Here is a 20,260-nt window from a genome sequence, read left to right on the forward strand (position 1 = left end):
GAAATGGCACTGAATCTGTATAATGCTTTAGGAAGTATTGCCGTTTTGACGTTAATCCTCCCAATCCATGAACAGGGATATGTCTCCATTTCTTCGTGTTCTTTTTTTATTTCTTGTAGTAGTGTTTTGTAGTTTTCTTTGTATAGTTCTGTCACCTCTTTAGTTAAACTGATCTCAAGGTACTTGATTTTCAGAGGCAGAGTTGTAAATGGGACTTTTTAAGTATATCTCTCTTCTATTTCATTACTTGCATGTAGGAATGTCATGGACTTTTGCACGCTAATTTTGTAGCTCCCACTTTACTGTATAAATCGACTGTTTCTAGGAGCTTTTTTGTAGGGTCTTTATGGTTTTCTAGATATGGTGTCATGTCATCTGCAAATGGTGATAAACATCTTCCTTTCTTATTTGGATGCCCTTAATATCTTTTCCTCGCCTAATTTCTATGACAAGTACTTCCAATACTATATTGAATAGAAGCGGTTAAGTCCTTCTATATTGTCTTGTGCCCGATCTTAAGAGGATTTTAGTTTTTACCCATTGAGTATAATGTTTGCTGTGGGCTTGTGGCAAATGGCGTTGATTCCATTGATGATGCATTTTAATTCCGGTGTGTGATGTGAACTAAGGATTCAACTTCTGGGGCTGGAGTGATAGCACAGCATGTAGAGCATTTGCCTTGAAGTGGCCAACCCGGGTTCGATTCCCAGCATCCCATATGGTCCCCCCGAGCACTGTCAGGAGTAATTCCTGAGTGCATGAGCCAGAAATAACCCCTGTGCATTGCTGGATGTGACCCAAAAAGAAAAAAAAAGGGAAAAAAGGGGGTTCAACTTCTTCCGTGTGTGCACAGGTAAAGAAAGTGGTGGGTCAATGGAAGGAAATGCCTATCCACTCCCAATTTGCTAAAAATATTTTACACCAGAAAATGAATCATTTTCAAAAGCTTATTGGATAACTTGCAAAATAACAACATTCCGTGCAGACCATGGATGGCATGTGCTTTCTGCTTGGTACTTCTGAATCACCCCTGGTCTCACTTTCATAGCCAAAGAGCAGTTTTGCTGGCTGGCAGCTGCTCCTTTGGACATGAACACAAACCCCTCATGCTCCTTCTGGCATCGCTGTGACCTTCCATCCTGAGCCAGCTGTGAGCACAGGTGCCTGTACAGGGGCCTCCCCTGTCCCCGTGAGCCTTCTGCAGGGACACTCAGGCCATCTGTGCTGTGGTACAAGCCCTTCTCCAGTCTCAGGCACTGTGCAGGCCTTCCTCACATCTGGGACTACTCTTGGCCCATTTCCTAGACTCCCTATTCCTCTCGGGTACCCATTCTTCCAAGTACCTGCACACAGCACTGCACACACCATGAGGCAGGCCGAGCCCAGGGCCTCTCCCTCCATCTCTAGGCCCCACGTGCTTCAGCCCTTCCAGCGTCATTTCTCTCTCCTCTCACCAGATGCTTATGAAGGGTGAGTACTGGGATCACCACACCCAGGGGTCACATCCTTCCTAGAAGCTGATGATCAACCCTTGGCTCCCCCACCTCCACAGCCTATCCCGGGGAGCACCCTCAGAACACTCCTGGATGGAGCCATGGCTCCTCAGGAGGGACAGACACTCCCCAGACAGCCTGAAGGGACAGCTGCCCAAGCAAGAAAGACACTGTCAGGCTGCCTGTGCCCACAGACTCAGGAAAGCATCACAGGGCCTCGGGAGTGTGGACTCTGTGGCGGCTGGAACAAGACCTCCTGAAAGCTGGAAGTCATGCAAGAATGTCCTCAGATCTGAGGCCACTCTGGACATATACACCCCCGTGTCCCACTATGTGGCAAAGGCCTGTAAGCTTTGAGGCTACAGGTGGGGCCTCCGAACTGCTGGGCTCCACACTAATTTGAAGCAAAGGTTTCAGGACCAGAATTGGGGTGTTGGCAGCAGGACTCAATGCAGCGGGCCAACAGTCCCTAAGGGCAGAGCACCAGCCACCTATAGTGGCAGCCACACCTGCAGTAGGCACACCCGCTGCGGGGGCCACACTCTCTACAGGAGCCACGCCCGCATCAACAGCAGCTCTCATACCTGCGGAGCCCTGGGCTGCTGCTCAGATGTGCCAGAGCACTAAATAGCCCACCCCATCTCATCCTGGACCACTCAGGAACTGGAATAAGCCCAGGGCGGGTCCACGTGAGCTTGGGGCCCGCCATGTGGAGGGGCCAGGGATGGCTCACGGCTCTGCTGGCAGGTGCACACTCCTCCCCACCCCCTCATCCCCCACCCTGGAGCTGAGAAATGCCCAGTGGCGCCTCATCCAGGGTACGTGCAGGGCTGGATATCCCCACTGCTGCCTGGCCTGGGGCTGGGCGGGGCCAGGCTGCTGGAGGGGGGGGGGCGCCCCACCTACCCTGGGCCCCTCAATCCCCACCTTATTTTCCGGAGCAGGGTGTGGAAGGGACGGAACAGCTCGGACATGTCCTCTGCTTTGCGGTCCAGGTTCAAGGGCCCGTCTGCGTAGACCACGAGGCCACTACAGTGGAGACAGGACAGGCTTCAGGCCACACAGCTGCAACTCCTGGCTAGGAAAAGGGGATGAGTCCCACCAGCCACTATGGTCTGGGGAACCAGAGGATAATCAGAAATGTACGTACATCCCCTGCGGCTGGAGCCCTGGACCCAGCTGGGCCGGCCACACAGGAGGTCCCAGAGGCCCTGCAGGGTGCTACCCACTCACACATGGTAAAGTCACTGAGTTCAACCCAACTCCAACATGGGGGCCCAGAGCAAGGTCGCAAACTGGGCCTGAGAGCAGCTTCTCCAGGGGAAAGCAGATGGGGAGCTGCCTCACCGGCCCTCCTGCTCACATCCCAACCTCCACATTTGGGGGCTGCTTGAAGGAATGGGCTTACAGGCGCGCTGCCAGTCTCCCACGACCCCCACGTCCTGACCCCACAGCCTTGCAGCTCCCACCCCCACGGCCAAGCTCCTGAAGCCCCGTGCCCCCAGATGCCACTCCAGGATCCCAATTCTGCAAGCAGTAGTGCACTCACCCCCATGGCTATCCTGCAAGGGGCAGGGCCTGCCAACCTGGAGCCCACTCTGGGGACCACACACCTCAGGATGCACTTGGGGTCACCAACTGGGTGGGGTCGGACAGGCCTGTCAGAGCACAGGCGGCGCCCACGTCTTCAGGTATGAACAGGTGCTGCCTCTGTGTGGGACTGTCCCTATGGGGCCTCCGGGCTGGCCCTGCTGACAGCCCTGGGGAGCAGGGCAGAGACGTGGGGAGTCACCTTTTCCCCTTCTCTCTAGGCAGTGGCCTCACTTTTGTCCTCCAGTTGTCACTATGATAATGCTCAGTCACTTTGCCTGTCATTCAAGGGCCAACAGGAAGGTTTGTCTCCTGTGCCCAAGTTCTCTGGACAGAGTCAGAAGTGCCCACGCAGGTGTGTGTATGTGCGTGTGCCTGTGCGTGCATGTGTATGCCTGCACATGAGTATGTGTGTGCACCAGAGAGATGAACAGATGACAGACACACGGACAGAGCAAGCAGGGGAGGGAGAGCAGGTGGGGAGAGGGGAGGGGGATATGTAGTCACTCACTGATTTGGAGTGTGGGAACAGAACGCAGGACTCACCCATACAGGGAGCCCGGCCCAGGTACCTGGAGTCGGTTCACGTGATGGGGGGCTGTAAATCTAAAGAGGGGTTGGGGGCGCAGGTTGGAGCCTGAGTGCCCAGGGTGGGCAGGATGCAGGACCCCTCCCCCTCAGGGACTCGGCCTTTCCTCTTCAGTCCCCCCAGGGTGGACGAGGTCCAGCCCCGGCCCCGCCTCACACACAGCCAGGGGCTCCAGTGCGTACATCACCCACAGACAGCCACAGGCGCCAGGATGTCCAGGCCTGTCCCCATGCAGGAAGGAGCCAATGACCTTCACGTCTTTCCAGCTCTACACCAGGTTCTGGGTGCCCTCATGCCGGCCCCCTGCAGGTGCTTGGCTCAAAGCTATAAATTGAAGGGGTGAGGCCCCCAACTTGGTTCCACTTTATTTGGGGGTTTATTGTGGGTCCATTTGAATCTGAGGCTCATTTCCTTTTCTGCAAAGTAACTTCAGTAGGGTATTGACAGGGAACGCCTGCGGTCCACAGGGTCTGTGGGGGTCACTGCCCAGACACTGCTGAGTCTCCTGTCCCTGAGGGGACAGCATCACGCGTGGTCACTGCTGTGAGTCTGCCATCCCTGAGGGGACAGCATCACACGTGTTCACTGTGAGTCTCCTGTCCCACAGGATAGCATCATGTGTGGTGAATGCTGAGTCTCTCATCCCTGAGGGGACAGCATCATGCGTGGTCACTGCTGTGAGTCTCTCAACCCTAAGGGGACAGCATCAAGCGTGGTCACTGCTGAGTCTCCCGTCCATGAGGGGACAGCATCACGCGTGGTCACTGCTGAGTCTCCCGTCCCTGAGGGGACAGCATCAAGCATGGTCACTGCTGAGTCTCCCGTCCCTGAGGGGACAGCATCACGCGTGGTCACTGCTGAGTCTCCCGTCCCTGAGGGGACAGCATCAAGCGTGGTCACTGTGAGTCTCCCGTCCCTGAGGGGACAGCATCACATGTGCTCGGTTCTCTCATTGTCTCGGGTGCTCTATATTTCAGGGGTGGGGGCACTTGGCCCACAGCACCTTTATTCCTTATGAACATTACTGTAGCAGGCCAGGGAAGGAGTTCAGCGGGCTGGCATTTCTCCTGCTCCATATGAAGCCCTGATTCAATCCCCAGCACCACAGGGACCCCCCAAAAGCCCCAGGAGTGACCCCTGAGCATAGAGCTGGGAGAGTGCCTAAACACTGCCTGGTGTGGCCTAAAACCAAAACAACCCCAAACCCCAAAATCAAACAGAAACAAAACCCTTGAGGTGCTGGCAAGGCTCGGAGCGTCGGAGCGGTGTGTGAGGTCCTGGGTGCGACTCCCAGGCCTCCCAGAAACATTGCACAGTGTGAGTGAGGTCGCTGAGCCTCCCTGGGGGGAGCCTGCCTCCTGCCAGGGCGCGGCTGAGTCTGAACTCCACTCTGCAGCCCACGCACAGGAGGCGCCCAGCAGTAAATCCAGAGGACAGTGGACGAGGCCAGGCTGGGGGGAGGAGGCTGCGGCGACGTGTGGGCGGGCACCTTTGCCCCTGCTTGCTCCAGCACGCAGGGCTCATCTGTGAGCTGAGCAGCGGCAGCTGAACCTTCCCACGTTCCCCATCACGTGTGGCCCCACGGTGGGAGCCCGTGCATGCAGCTCTGTGCCCGCAGCATGCGGGGAGCCTGGAGACCCCCCCAGTGCCCTGCACCCCCGGCCCCTCGGGTGTGAGTCCAAGCTGCTCTGGCCGCGGGGGAGAGCTAGGGTGAGGGGACGGTTCTAAGAACAGCAGTGAAGGTCACTCTCATAAGCTGTGAGTGGGAAGTGGGTCCTGAGTCCCGCAGTGTGTGGCTGGAACTCCATCACAGGACTCCAAAGACCAGGCCATGGCTCCGACTACAGCCGCCAGGTCCTGGGGCACCATCCTTCCCGCAGGGGCCCCAATACCACACCCCATTGACAACTTCTGGAAAACTCTGAATGCAGAGCCATGGCCTTTCCCAGGGGGTGCTGAGCAGAGTGGAATGTAGAGGGTTGGAGGGGGGCACCGGGTACATGGTGTGGGGAGGGCAGCCAGGAACCAGGGGCATCTCTGGGCCTCCGTGAGGAGAACGGCTACTCCCAAGAGGGATGGATTGGTGTCCAAGCCCACCACAGCCGCCACGAATCCCTCACTTTCTCGTGCACTGGCAGGAGGTTTCTGTGGGCTGACTCTGGTCCATGGCGCTTGCTAAGTCTCTGACAAGGGCGTTGGACGTTTCTACCCCTTCAAACCATCTCGCTTAGTGGGGGGTGCGGGGTAACCCTCGCATGGGTGAGGCCGGACTGAGCCCTGGTCCTGCAAAAGCCAACAGGTGCTAAGAGACCCCGAGAGCCTTCAGGGTGAGGCTGGCTGTCACGGCTCGCTGCTGCCCAGCCACACCCCATGTCTCAGGTCAGAGGTGCAGAGGTGGGTGGTGACAGGCAGGGATGGAATGCAGAAAGGGGTGGGGTGGAGTACAGGCACTGGTGGGTGGTGGTAGGCAGGGGTGGGGGTGTGGGGATGGGGTATGGGCTGCGGAGGGGTGGTGGCAGGCAAGGGTGAGTGCAGGAAGGGGTGAGGGGTGGGATGCAAGCAGGGGTGAGGTGGAAAGTGGACAGGGGTGGGGTGAAGTGAGGGCAGAGGTCGGGGGGAGGGGGTGGGGTGCGGACAGGGCTGGGATCTTCAGGTTGGAGTGTGGCCCCGGGAGCAGCTCTGAGCAGGCAGTGATGGACAGGGGTGTCCACAGTGAGCATGCCTCCTGGGTCCCATCAGTCCCCTCCGGCCAGCGCCCTCAGTCTGGGGAGGACAAGGGAGGTGTGGACAGGATCATAAGTGGGCCTGGTGTTGCTCCAGGGGCTTTCCCACCTGTCCTCCCCAGGACACGGTGGCCGGGATGTGTCACTGGGACGTGGCGGCCAGAGTATGGTGGCATGGACATGGCCTGGATGTGCGGCCAGGGGGTGGTGACTGGGATGTGGTGGCAGGGATGTGGCCAGGATGTGACCTGTGCTCTACGGGGACAGGAAGGAGGGCCCTGCCCTCACGGGCCGGGGCTGTGGGGAGCACCATGGGGGCCCCGGCTCAGGGATCCCAGCCCAGCCAGGAGGGCTCAGAGAAGCAGGGCAGCTCTGAGAACCCTCTGCTCTGTGGCACGGGGCTCCAGTGCTCACCCCAGCCAGGAGCTGAGCGGGGCCCAAGAGGCCACTCACCACACAATGGCCAGCCGGGGGATGGTGAACATGAGTGCCGGCTCATAGTCGTCGATCATGTCCTGGGTGAGGTAGCCGCAGTCCAGAGCCCTGGTGGGGGAGGGGGGTACAAGCTGGAAGCCTCATCCAGTGAACAGAAGGGCCGCCCCACACTCTGGGGCCAAAGAAAGGTGCTTCCTGCCCTCCCCCATCGGGCAGTAGAGGGGGCACTGCCCGCCTCACCTCTCCACCGTCTCACAGAAGAGCACGATGACTTCCTGCTGCGCATAGTACTCCCGCGGGGACTTGACGGGCACCATGGCTGAGACATAGCTGCGGAGATGGCGGCGAGTAGGCTGGGGCCACCAGGGTCACGTGACTGCTTCCCTGACTATGGCGGGGCCCAGTCGGGGACACTGGGGGTGGCCTCTAGTCTTAAAAATCAAAGGCCCAGGTGGTGCCTGATACAGCTTCCTGGCCCCAGCCCTACCTGCAGCAAAGGGGGGTGGGCTGTGTGCCTGCAGGGGGGACCCAGGGCATCCGCTGAGGGCACCAGGCAGGTGGCACCATCCTTGGGGTGTCTGAGTCTGGCCCTTAGGAAACCAGAGGGAGAAGGCATGGGCCTGGCACGGTTCCTGCTCCTTCTGGGACCCCTAGACACGGACGCCAGCCCCTCCCAAGTGTGACCCCCGTGGGACAGCTCCCGGAGCTGGGCATGAGAGGGACAATGCCCCAGCAGACTCCCCACAGCCACGCAGGGGGACGAGTGTCCCAGGCCCACCTTGTCCTACATCGCGCCCCAGTTGTGCCCAGACATGCTGCGGGGCACGGGCAGGGGGGACAGACATGGGGCTCAAGGATCCCCCGTGATCACTGTGAAGGCTCACCGTGACCACTGTGAGGGCCTGCCATAACCACCGTGAGGGGCCCCCATGACCATCGTGAGGGCCTGCCGTGACCACCGTGAGGGCCTCCGTGACCGCCACCCACAGTTCACCTGAGCTCAAATTCAGCAAAGAGTACGTCAAAGTGGCGCAAGGCCTCACGCATCTTCTCGGTGTAGGTGCCCAGGTCCCGCAGCGCCTGGTCCCGCAGCGCGCCGCGCACGTCCTCCAGGCTGCGTGTCAGCTCCTTGGCCAGGGGCCGCATGGCCAAGCTCTCCAGCTCCCGGTTCATGATGATGGAGCCGGCGGCCAGGCACTGCAGGAGTGCCAGATCACTGCCACTGCCATGTGCGCCCCACCCCTCCGCTCCAGGGTCCCCCTGCCCTGGGCCCCACGGCCAGCATGAGATCCATGGACACTGCCCCTGCCCACAGCAGCTCCCCAACCCCACTCTAGAGGTGAGACGGACACTGTCCCCCAACCAGGCAGCTCCTACGTGGGCAAGAGCAGAGGGGTGGAGAGGGGGTGGGAGAGGTGGGCAGCAGGCACCAGGAAGTGTGGAAGATAAACAGGTATTCCTGGGGTTTACGCAGAGATGGAGCAAGATGGGGCCCCCGCACCCCAACTGTGATAGGTGCGGGCAGGAGCCACTGGCTGGGGCAAGCTGTCTTCTCATGCCTCAGCTTCCCCATTGGGCTGGGAAAGGCTGAGGTTGGTGTCAGAGTCCCCCGGGCAGCCCCATGCAAGTAGGCGCCCAGGAACGGACAGGCCCTACCTCGGCCCCAAACCACAGCTGGCCGGCCAGGCTGTCGTGCCGGACCTCCTCAGGGAACTTGACGCAGAAGTCCCTGGGGGCGCGCTCCTGCGGGATGCAGACGTCCATGATCTGGTTGATGATGGTCAGCACGTTGTCCTGCAGGGAGGGGGCGCTGAGGCTGGGCCACGGCCGGGCATGTGCACATGCCTGCTCAGGGCCCAGGGGCTCCCTCCCCCACAGGTCTCTGCTGGGGCCCGCCACCTCTGTGCTCGCCATTGGGCGCCTGGGGCCTGGCCTTTGGGGGTGGCATTGCTGAGGCCTCGCAGGGAATGGAGCCTCCAGCGAGAACCCCGGGGATACCCGGGACTGTCCAGCCTCAGTGGGTAGCAGGATACGGAACCAAGGCCCCAGCACCTCAGAGGCGAGTGTCCTGATGATGGACATGGTGATGACCAGGCCCTGCCCTTGTGGCCGCTAGGGCGGGGCACCAAGGCCTTGCCGACACCTCAAGGTACCCAGTTCCACAGTCCCTCCCTGTCAGACACCCCGGACTGCCCACGCCTCCACTCCAACTCTGTGACCCCTCTCAGCTGTTGCCCCACAAGGGCCAGGCAGGCACGGCTGTGGCATCTGAGGTGCTGGGTTGGCGCCAGGCAGAGCCCTTGGACGGCATCCAAGAGAGACCAAGGTGCAGGGAGGGCAGCAGACGTGAGGTGGGTGGGGTGGGATTTCCTGAGATGTTCTCTGGGGTGCAAAAGAGTGAGGGGCACCCTGGCCCCGAGCTATGGATGGGACTGCCAAACCCAGGAGGGGCAGGCTAGGTCTCGGGGGGTGGTCGTCTGGGGGTGCAGACGCCTCAGCACTGGCCCCACCTGGCAGGAGCGGAACTGGCTGACAAGCAGAGTGCAGCGCTGCGGGTCCTTCCGCCCGTCCAGGCTGTCCAGCTCCGCGGCCACCTGGGTCAGTTCCTCATCAGCATAGTAGAACTGGGCGAGCAGCTGCGGGTCGGACCTCTGTGGGGGGAGGACAGTGGACGGTACAGGGTCCTTCCCATCCCCAACACCTTAGCACTCCAAGGGCAAGCACCCAAGGCTGGGTCCCTGCGACAGGCCCGGGCTCCAGGAGTGGGTCAGCAAGGAGGGCCACCGACCATGGGAGTCAACAGAGGCAAATGCGTAGCCCCACCCGTGTTCCAGAATATTCTCCACCCAGTTCCCCCAGGTCAGGAGCTGCCACAGCATCAAGCAGGAGGCATTTTCTCAGAGGGTTTGCCCCCAGGACACAGAAGCTCTGGTCCTGGAACACCATCCTGAAACACTACACAGGACGCCCAGGGGTGGACGGGCCTCTGCCTGCAGGACGCCCCAGGGCCATGCTGTCCAGGGGAAGGTCCACAGCGGCAGACTCGAGGTCCCCAGCACGCCCTAACCCTGGGTCGCACATCTGCCCTTCAGAGGCTGGGGTGTAGGCAATGGGGCCAGGAGGAGAGTGGAGCCAGCCCCGGGCATAGACTCTGGGCACACAGGGTCTTCACACCTGGAGCAGGAGGAGCACTGGACATGGGGGCAGTGGGGGTTGGAAGGGGGCGCACCTCCCCGGCCTGGTGCCAGCAGGTAAAGGTGCCGGGAGCGGGCCACTACCCTCAGCACCCTCCCCCAGCACAGGGCTGGGGCCTCAGGCCCACCATTCTGGGACACAGCCGGCTGCAGACTCCTGGAGCACTCTGGCAGCTCAGCTCGGGGACCTCAAGGGCGTGGCTGGGATGTGGCCCCACAGGGGCCACAGCAGTGGAGCACATGCCCCGGGGCAGAGGCAGCCTATGACAGACACAGGCAGCCTTTTTATAGCCGGAAAACAACCAAAAATACCTTCCAGGGCTCACGTGGCCGCCGCCGTGCTGAGGGGCAGATGACTCAGGATGCAGGCTCAGGTAGCTGGGGGAGGCGGCAGGCACAGGGACGGGTGGGCCTGTGGGGTCGGGGCCTGCTGCCTTCCCCCCTCCAGAGCATGCCCCACCAGGGGCCCAAGCGGCCATATGATGTTTCCAGAGGCTTCTTACCGCGCCCCCAGGGGCCTTCATCTCCCTGGGCCTCCATGGGGCTCCAAGACCGGTGCCTGGGGCACCTTCCACTGCACTGCTGGTCTTCCCTTCCTCGGAGGTCCAGGCAGATTTCTGGGGACAGCCCCCCAAAGTTCCAGCATCTCCCACAGCCGAGCTGAGTGACCTGGGGTCTGTAGCCCCCAGCAGAGGCAGAGAAGGTGGGGTCTGACAAGGGTAAGGCCCCTGAGAGCACCCTGAAGGGCGGAAGGAGAGGCACAACATGCACTCATGGGAGTCGGGGGAGGGCCAGCAAGGCTGAACGGACAGAGGGATAGACACCGTGAGCCCTGGCCCTGCTGAACCTGCTCCGGCCCCTAACTCAGCTCAGATGTGAGGGTCTCACATACCCAGAAGGACAGAGCCCCAGCACGGCCCCCAGGAGCCTGCCTCTTCCCTGCCGTGTGCCCGGCTCAGGATGCCGGATGCGTCAACGGGAAACCTGGGTGCTCCATGCAAAGGAATGAACCCAGGCCTCTTTCTAATGCTGTGCCCAGAAGTTAAATCAAGCAGATCGAACCCGTGCTGTCAGATCTAGTCCATAAGGGGAATAGATGAAAACATAAGAAGAAACCTCCATGACACTGAAGATAAAGTCACATTCAAGGGTGAAGCACCACTGATCAAGTGCAAGTAAAGATGACAAACCGGAGGACAACACACATATTGGGAGAAATTTTTACTAGTGTTGAGTCGTCTGATAAGGGGTTAATAGCTAAAATAGATAAGGCATTAGTAGAGCTTTACAAGAAAAATACATCCAACACCATCAAAATATGGGGAAAACAGCTGAACATAAACTTCCTCAATGAAGAACTACAAAAGGCAAAACAAGTATGAGAAAGTGCTCTATATCACTAACCATCAAGGAGATGCAAATCAAATGAGACATCATCTCATGCCACAGAAACTGGCACACATCAAAAAGAACAAGAACAACCAGTGCTGGCGCAGATGTGGGGAGAAAGGGACTCCTTCATTGTTGGTGGGAATGCCAAGTGGCCCAGCCTTTCTGGAAAACAATATGAATATTCTTCAAAAACCTAGAAATTGAGCTTCCATATAATCCATTAACACCACTCCTGGGAATATGCCCCGGGGTCCAAAAACTCACAGCAGTAAAGCCATCTGCACGTCTATGTTCATTGCCACATTGTTCACAATAGCCAGAATCTGGAAGCAACCTGAGTGCCTGAGAACAGATGAGTGGATAAAGAAACCATGGTACATCTACACAGTGGAATACTACGCAGTCACCAGAAAAAAATGAAGTCATGAAATCTGCTTATACGTTGCAAATGGATGCACATGGAGAGCTTCGTGCTGAGTGAAATGAGGCAGAGGGAGAGGGACAGGCATAGGATGATCACACTCACTTGCGGAATATAAAAAAAACAAAACATGAGAATAAAATGCAAAGACAACAGAAGCAAGGGCCAGGAGGGCTGGTCCGTGTGTGGGGCTGGGGGTGGGGTAGGGAGACTAGTTAGGACAGAGACAATGCTAGACAGACACTGTGACAATGATCGTTAGAAATGATCACTCTGACAAGAACTGGGTACTGAAAGGAGATTAAGTGATATGACGACGTCCTTCCAGAAACGGTATTGCAAACCACAGTGCCATGAGGGGAAAAGGGGGGAAAAGAGACAGAAGAAAAGTGCCTGCCACTGAGGCAGTCTAGGACAATGGTGGCTGAAACGCACCCTGTTGGAACACTAAGACTGAAACCCCATCAGGAGCAACTTTGTAACTGTGTATCTTACAGTGATGCCATTAAAAAATTATTTTTTAAAGATGTATCTTTAGTTTTGATTGGTTTTGGGTCCACACCCCTGATGCTCAGGGCTGACTCCTGGCAGGATTGGGGGACCACCATGGGTGTCGGGATCGAACCCAGGTCAGCAGCATGCAAAGCCAGCGCCCTTCCCATTATATACTATGGCTCTGGCTGAGAGAAGCCTTTTAACAGGGGCAGTTCTGTGGCATTTATTCTGCCCGCCCCCCCCCCCCCCACACACACACACCTCTGTCCACATCCAGCACGTTTCTGGTCTGTGAGAAGCCATTGGTCCCCAGCACTAGCTGTGCATGAAGCCACCAGCTGCCCCCAAGCCACCGCCCCCCCCCCCCCGCCAGCCCCTGCCCCACCTGGGTTTAGCTCTGCAGTGGCTCATCACTTGAGCCTTGAGAAGGCACCCGGTTGGGGGGGGGGCAGCCTCAGGGAGCAGCGTGGGGTCACTCCTGGTTCCACTGTGACCAAGTCTCAATGCCTGCGGGAGGCCAGAGAAAGCTGGGTGGAAATGGAGGGTTGTCTGTGCCAAGGACAGTCACTGCGGCAGTGCAGGGCACCCCAGAGGCCACAGAGCACAGGTCTGAGTCCACCAGAGTGAGGGCCACAGTGGGGCAGCCTGTATCAAGAATGGCCTGAGGGTCTCATGTCTGGGTCCCAGGAATATGGGGTGTCCCTTCCCCAACTGTCTCCGCACAACGACCTCCACACACCTGAGGAGCAGGAAGGCCATGAGCCCCAAGGACACTGCCTCTGCTGATGCCAGGCCAGGGGCTACATGTCCAATTGTACCCAGGCCAGGGGCTACAACGCGCCCGACTATAGCCAGGCCAGGGGCCACACACGCCCGACTATACCCAGGCCGGGGGCCACGTGTCCAACTGTAGCCAGGCCTGGGGCCACGTGTACCCAACTATGTCCAGGCCAGGAGCCACGTGCACCCCACTCGACTGTACCCAGGCCAAGGTCCCAGCACACCCAACTGCACCCAGGCTAAGGGCCACACACGTGCCCGACTGTACTCAGGGCAGGGGCCACACACGCCCCACTGTACCCAGGCCAGAGGTCACTTGTATTCGACTGTCCTCTGGACAGGCACAGGCCTGGCCCAGCTCTGCAGTGGAGAGGAGGGTCGGGCCTATGTGTGTGTCCTGAACAGGGACTGCCGCAGCTCCCAGCCCAAGTGCAGAGGCTTGTCCCACAGCAATGAACCTGAGAGGCTCAAGGGGCTCCCAGGTGACGCGTGTGGGATGCGGGCATGGGGTGTCCTGAAACATGCGTGCAGGATGCGGGCATGGAGATGCCCTGAGAACACACGTGTGGGTTGCAAGCACGGGGGGCCCAGAACACACAGGTGGGATATGCGTGTACAAGGGGACCAGAGAACACGCATGCTGGATGCAGCAGGGTTGGGTTTCAGGCCTGGGTGGGGTAGGACCTGCAGTGTGGCGAGGATCTGGCCTTGAACTCCATCCCTAGCCCACATCAGGGGCTCCTGAGACCACAGGGTCCCACGGATGAGGTCTCCTGAAGCGTGACTCTGACCAGGGACAGTACCCTCCAGGCTGAGCCAACGTGGGGGCGGGCACGGGGCCTGAGGGAGGCGGAGTCAGTGTGGGGAACTCTCCCTGCCCATATGGCATCTCCATGGGCAGGGGAAGACTACCAGCCTTGGGCAGAGAGTGCCCTCTGACCTCTGACCTTGTCGCCAATGCACCCCAGAGGTGGCAGTATCAGGACAAGACCCTGAGCGGAGCTGCACGGGGCACAGCATCAACAGCTGGTGACATGGGAGCGCTGAGATTAGGAGCTGGCTGGGGACACCTGTCAGGGGTGGCAGCTGGCCCCACAGACTCAGGGCTGGGCTGACTACACGTGTGTCCTCCCCAGCCTCCATGCCCACTCCCCCAACACCCACAGTTCTGAGGTCCCACCGGGTCACCCCCGGCAGCCAGGCCAGCAGGAAACCCCGAAGTTGGGCATGGCCTGCCCGCTCAGCAAGGACAGGGCCCCACCCTCTCGGCCCCCCCTACCCTCCAGGCTCAGTGTGGGGCCTACCCCCGAACCTGGGAAACCATTAGGGTCAGGAGGGTCCTCAGAAAGGAGATGGCGCTCCTGTGGCCATCTGGGTGCTGCCCCACCAGAGTCCATCCGGCTGAGGCTCACCCCTCCCTCCCCTACCTTAGGGTCTCAGTGATCTCAGACGGGCCGTCTGCAGCCAGCCTCTGTCCGTCCATCCGTCCGTCCACCAAGCTCTATCGCTCCAGCCTCTCTCCCCCTGACTTGCTTTTCCTTGTAGAAGAATCTGGAGCCCATCAGCAAGGACCAGGTCAGCCCCTTCTGCCCTCAGCTGCAGCGCCTGACCCTGCCTGGCTCCTACACCCCAGGGGGCAGCGGCCCAACATAGGCCTCGGCAGTGGTCCTGAGTACAGCACCTGCTACCTGCCCCCCTCCCCCCTCTCCCCTCCTGCTTGAACTCCCCTCGCCCTCCCCCATCTTGCTTGTGCTCCCTCCTCCTGTTTCCTCCTCCTCCTTATACGGCCCCTTCCCCACGTGCTCCCCCTCCTTGTGCTCCCTCGCCTCCTCCTTGTGCTCTCTCTCCTCCACAGCTCCCCTCAACCCTTGTCCCCTTCCTATTCTTCTTTTTCTTCCACCCCCATCCTCCTCTCCTCCCTCTCCCCATTCATTCTCCCCCTGGCCCCCTCCTCTTCATGCTCCAAGGCCCACAACACAGGCCGGAAAACTCCCATTCTTGGCTGCATGGACGTGCCCTCACACCCACCCCGCCACAGAGGAGCCAAGGCAGAGGGGATGAGTGGGCCAGCACCTCACAGGACACACCCAAGCCAAGCGTGCGGCACCCACACTCGTGATCCCTTAGTCTTGCCCTGGGCCTTCTCCCCTGCTGACTCAATGTCCACACTCTGTCCCTGAGGGCCAGGGTAGGCCCAGTGGTAGGCGCTCACTTTGATCCCCGGGAGAGGGCCCCAGCACAACCACTGTGGCCCCCTAAAAACAAGTTCTTGAGGGGCTGTGGAGACAACCCAGAGGGCTGGAGCCTCTGCCCAGATGCGAGGCCTGGGACCTGGGCCCTGCTGCCACAGCACCGACCCCTCACCAGGCGTGGCAGCCAGGCCCTCCAAGCACTCCTGGGCTCCCCAGAAAAGGAATAAATGTTCTTGAAGAGCTCAGCTCACAGGCTGCCACATGGGAGGCCCTGGTTTGATCCCAGAGTCACCAAAAGACCCACCGCCCCACTCAGCTGGGCTGATGTACAGTGATGGACTGGGGACATGGGGGAAACAGTGGCTGTGCAAAGTCCTGCAGAGAGAAGAGCCCCCGTCCCCCCCAGCAGTGAGGGGAGCTAGGGAGCCCCAAGTGGCATTTCTCGGGCCGCTCGCAACAGCCCCGGCACTCACCTGAACCAAAGGGACCAGCATCCATCCCACAGAATCCAAACCCAGGGCACACCCCTCCCTCAGGCCCAGGACCCCAGCACCCCTCTCTCTCTCGGGCCTGGGACCACAGCACCCCTCTCCCTCAGGCCTGGGTTCCCAGCACTCCTTCCTCCCTCAGATCTGGGACCCCAGCACTCATCTCTCCCTCGGGCCCGGGACCCCAGCACCCCCCTCTCCCTCAGACCCCGGACCCCAGCGCCCATCTCTCCCTCAGGCCCAGGACCCCAGCGCCCCTCTCTCTCTCTCAGACCCGGGTCCCCAGCACCCCTCTCCCTCAGGCCTGAGTCCCCAGCACTCCTTCTTCCCTCAGACCTGGGACCCCAGCACCCATCTCTTCCTCAGACCTGGGACCCCAGCACCCATCTCTCCCTCAGACCTGAGACTCCAGGGCCTGTCTCTCCCTCAGACCCGGGACCCCAGCACCCATCACTCCCTCTGACCCAGGACCTCAGCACCCGCCCCTCCCCTAGATCCAGGAAGCAGCACTCGCCCTCACCCTGCTCTGCTTGTCAGGGAGGAGCCAACTGCAAAAAGCTCTGAAGGGACAAGTGGGCACAGCACCAAGGGCTCTGCACAGCCTACGGATCCCACTGGCCGGCCATGGATGAGTGTGAACAGTAGGATGGGGGGAGCAGGATGTGGGATTTGAGCTGTAGGTGTGCGGTTCAGGTTGTAGGATTTGGGTGCAGGTTATGAGGCCTTGGTTGTGGGGTGTAAGGTGCAGATATACGGTATGGGTTTGGGGCTGTGGGGTGCAAGCTGTGGATTATAGGGTGCAGGGTTCAAACCCTGCTCCTGTGGCATCAGCAAGTTAACTTCTTGTAAAATAAGGCCCACTCAGACTGTGATAACAGCACCCCAAACCTCTGTGCCCAAAGCAGTGGGGGTCCCTGAGCTCATGCCCCAGCCTGTTGGGGCCATGGGCCATGGTACAGGCATGGGGCAGGGGTTGGGGCTGCTGGGGCTCGGGGGCCTCTGCCCCTCCCCAGCCTGGCAGGGTCCATTGGGGTCTAGCCACAGGAAACCAGCCCCCCCCAAAGAAGGGGTTTGCTTTATTTGGAAGTGGGGTGTACGTGAGGGGAGGCATAGCCCATAGGACACTGCAGACTCGGGGGTCTTGGTGCACCCCACCGCAGGTCCACCAGCAGTGCCCATGGTCCCTGGGCCTGATAGTGACCCATCCATGCATGAGGCCACTGAGGTGCAGGGCTGTTGAGAATGTCCACCTTGGCCTGGCTGCAGCCCTAGGGTGCGCAGGCCTGCAGCAGAGGAGCAGCCAGAGAGGTCCTGCGAGGCTGGTACGACCTCAGCCCCCTCACGGCCCTACCAGCCTGGAGCCCAGCATCCCTGGATCAATCAGGCCTTCTGGGACTTCCCCCCCACCCCCTCCCCGCCGCCGCCTGCATGGAAACTGCCATCACTTCCCGTCAGCATCAGGCCCAGGCTGGCTGCTAAAGCACCCGAGGCTGACGTCAGGCTTGGCACTGGCGCCAGAACCCACGGCCATGGCCATCAGCAGCGGCCGCTCGCCTGCCGGGACAACTATGGCCCAGGAGGTGGCCGAGCTGAGTCACTCCCTGCAGAGCCGCAGGCGGGGTGGGGGGTGCCTGGATCAGGGAGGGGCCCCACCCCCACCATGGCTTCCCGGACCCAGAATCTTCCATGCTGAGGAACTCAGCAGCCTCTGGGAGCTCTGCCACACTGCCTTTCCCTGGCACCTGCCAGGTGGCCCTCACGTGAGCCTCAGGTCTTGGGGGGTCTGATGTCCCAGTCTACCCTCACACACCCCAGCAGTAACCCAGAAGGGCCAGGCTGCAACCCTGTCTATAACCCTCCATCGCAGCCCCCCACCTCTGCAGGACCTACCACCAGCTGGCCTGAATGAGCTGGACACCAACACGTCACCCCCACCCACGGCTGCAACATAAGGGACCCCAACCACCACTCAGCCACATGTCAGCATCAGAAATCCCACGCAGAGTAGCACCAGAACTCCCCGAGCAAACACGGGAAACGTCCACACAGCCACCGGGCAGCAAAGCTATGCCTGTGAGGAATGCTCGCCCTGAAAGAGGGGTGGGAAGGGGGCTTGGGAGTGCAGTCGAGAGTATTCCTGGGGTGCACGGCTGAGCCTGGTAACCACCGACCACGGCGAAGCCCTCATCCCTGTGGACAGCAGCACCCCGTGTGGGGTGAAATCAATTCTTTGAGGTGAAAAACTCAAGCTCATTGTGAGCCCCACTAATGGTCCCAGCTGGGTCAGCTTGTGGGGGTTCGCTTCCCTAGGGCAGAACTTCACCCCTTAGCACCGCACCAGGGCTAGCAGGAAGGGTCCAGTCTGGCAGGAGACTCTCTACTGACATCTGTCCCCCTCTACAGCACCAGTCGTCTCTACAAAGGGCAGCTCCTGGCGAGGCCATCCCCAAGACAACAGGGTGCGGGGGTGCTTCCTGAGCCACAGCACTGAAGGCAGGTGACAGCGAGCGATGGAAAAGAAATCTGCATTTGAAGGATGGGCTTTTGAAGAAGATAAATGAAAATCTGAGATTCCCAAATGTTAAACTATTGTATTATGCATCATGTATTTTTTTATTCCACTTAGGCAGTTATTAAAGATTCAGACATTTCATTTTAAGTGCCACATAAGAATATTCTAAAGCATTTCCAAACATTTTAAGAACCACAGGAACAATGAATAACATTTTTGGTTGCAGAACATTTTCCAGCACGTTGTAAGGAACAAGAAGCTCAGTGTTCAGTCTGGAAGATAGGCGTGGACTAAAATCAAGAATGCCACTTGAATGGGGTATGGAAATACAGCCTGGAAAAGCACAAGCCCCCACGCCTGGGGCAGACGGCGCCCCCAGCCACATCTCACTGCTCCTGGTGCCAGCTCAGCTCCGTTCCAGGGAAAGGGAAGCCTGAGCTGCAACTCTCGAACTCCAAGGCACAAATCCCTGCTCGGGACTGAAAACTGAAAAGCTGGGGTGGGGGGGAGCCCACCACAGCCCCTCGCTCTACTGCTCTGAACTCCAAAGGCGGATTCCAGCCCAGGGAGTGCCCAGGTGGCCACCAGACCACTCCGGGCTGTCAGAGCCTCCGCAGGAACGGCGGCTCCTAAGCTCCTAAGCCATCGGGGGCCAGAAAGCCCAGAGAACCGCTGGAGGGGCGAGCTGGGGCTACCACCTCCAGGGGGGAAGTGGACCTGGGGCGCCTATCAATTACCCGCAGGAAGGAAGGGCGCCCAGTCCGCCTCGCTGCACCAGGCCGAACAACGCCTCTGCCCCCGCCACTTGACCTGAGGGCGACCCCCGCGCACTGGCTCCGGTCACTAGGAAGATCGCTGCAGCCCAGCCCGGGACGAGACTCAGCCCGGGGTCGGGCGTGGGGCACAAGCGCCCGGGAACAGATGCCTGAGCGGCCCCCGCGCCGGGGAGCTCGAGGGGTGGCCGCGGGCGGCGGGCCTGGACCACACCCAGCGCCGCCGCACCGTGAACCGGAACGGCAGCCAACAAGTAGCTACGGGGCGCCCTGCACCCGGGAAGGTCCCGGCCCCCGGCGGGCTGCAAACACCCACGGCGGGGGCGCCGGGAAGCCGAATCCAGAGAGGCGCTCAGCCCGGGGGTCGGTGGGGATCCTCCCGGCTGTGTCCGCCGGGTGCGGGGGCGCCCGCCCGCCCCGGCCGCAGCGGGCACGAGCCGCGCGGGCTGCGGGGACGCCGCGGCCGCAGTGCGACGGGCGCAGCCGCCCGGTCCCGGCCCAGGGACGCAGCGCCAGGCGGGAGCGGCCGGCGCGGAGCCGGGCTGGGGCGCGCGGGGGCGCACGGGCTGCCCCGCGGGCGGTCGGGCGGCGACGGGGAGGGGGCGCCGGCGCTCACCTTGGGTCTGTACAGCCACTTTCGGAACCTGTTCATCATCGCCGCGCCGCGCCCGGCCCAGCCCGGCCCCGGGCGGCCCTGGCCTCCGCAGCGCTGCGCCCGGCCCCGGCTGCGGCGCGCAGCGGGCACGGGGCAGGGCCGGGCGGGCGCGGCAAGTGCGCGGGGCAGGTGCGCGGCCCGGCGGCCCCGCGAGCGGCGCCCGTGCGCGGCCCCGCAGCCGGCGAACAGGCCAGGAGGAAGTCGGGACGCAGCCGCGGGGCGCGCGGCTCCCCGCCCGCACATGCGCCGCGGCGCCCAGACCCCCGGCCCGCCGCCCGGCGCGGGCGGGGCGGGCGGGCGGAGGCGGCCCAATCCCCGCGGCCGCGCCGCGCCCCGCCCGAGCGCGCGCCCCGGGGACTACGACTCCCGGAGGGCCTGGCGGCGGCCGCGGCCCCGAGCACCATAGTCCCTGCCGCGGTGCATCTTGGGAGTTGTAGTCTGGACCGGGACGCCCGAGCGGACCGCCGGTTGCTAGGTGACAACGCCCCAACGCCACCCGGTCGCGCGCTTGCTGCGCGGGTGGCTGCT

At 60.9% G+C, this 20,260-nt stretch overlaps 1 protein-coding gene across 4 annotated transcripts in view; it reads right to left on the reverse strand.

Moving 5' to 3' along the window:
- Positions 1-20,260, reverse strand: part of ZFYVE28 (zinc finger FYVE-type containing 28) — an 82,275-nt gene that overhangs the window by 11,912 nt on the left and 50,103 nt on the right. Inside the window, exons 2-8 of one of the 4 annotated variants that reach the window (XM_056133047.1) lie at positions 19,694-19,751; positions 9,341-9,481; positions 8,487-8,624; positions 7,825-8,027; positions 7,071-7,160; positions 6,849-6,938; positions 2,421-2,522 (exon numbers count right to left, since the gene is read on the reverse strand). In XM_056133047.1, the coding sequence (XP_055989022.1) occupies positions 2,421-2,522; positions 6,849-6,938; positions 7,071-7,160; positions 7,825-8,027; positions 8,487-8,624; positions 9,341-9,481; positions 19,694-19,732 (803 nt within the window). In that variant the 5' untranslated portion in view covers positions 19,733-19,751. Of the gene's footprint in view, positions 1-2,420; positions 2,523-6,848; positions 6,939-7,070; positions 7,161-7,824; positions 8,028-8,486; positions 8,625-9,340; positions 9,482-19,693; positions 20,015-20,260 lie in introns of those variants that run through there. The other 3 variants (XM_056133046.1, XM_056133045.1, XM_056133049.1) reach the window with 3 other exon arrangements.

The sequence above is a fragment of the Sorex fumeus genome, unplaced genomic scaffold, assembly GCF_029834395.1.
Source record: "Sorex fumeus unplaced genomic scaffold, SorFum_2.1 ptg000095l, whole genome shotgun sequence".
Taxonomy (NCBI): domain Eukaryota; kingdom Metazoa; phylum Chordata; class Mammalia; order Eulipotyphla; family Soricidae; genus Sorex; species Sorex fumeus.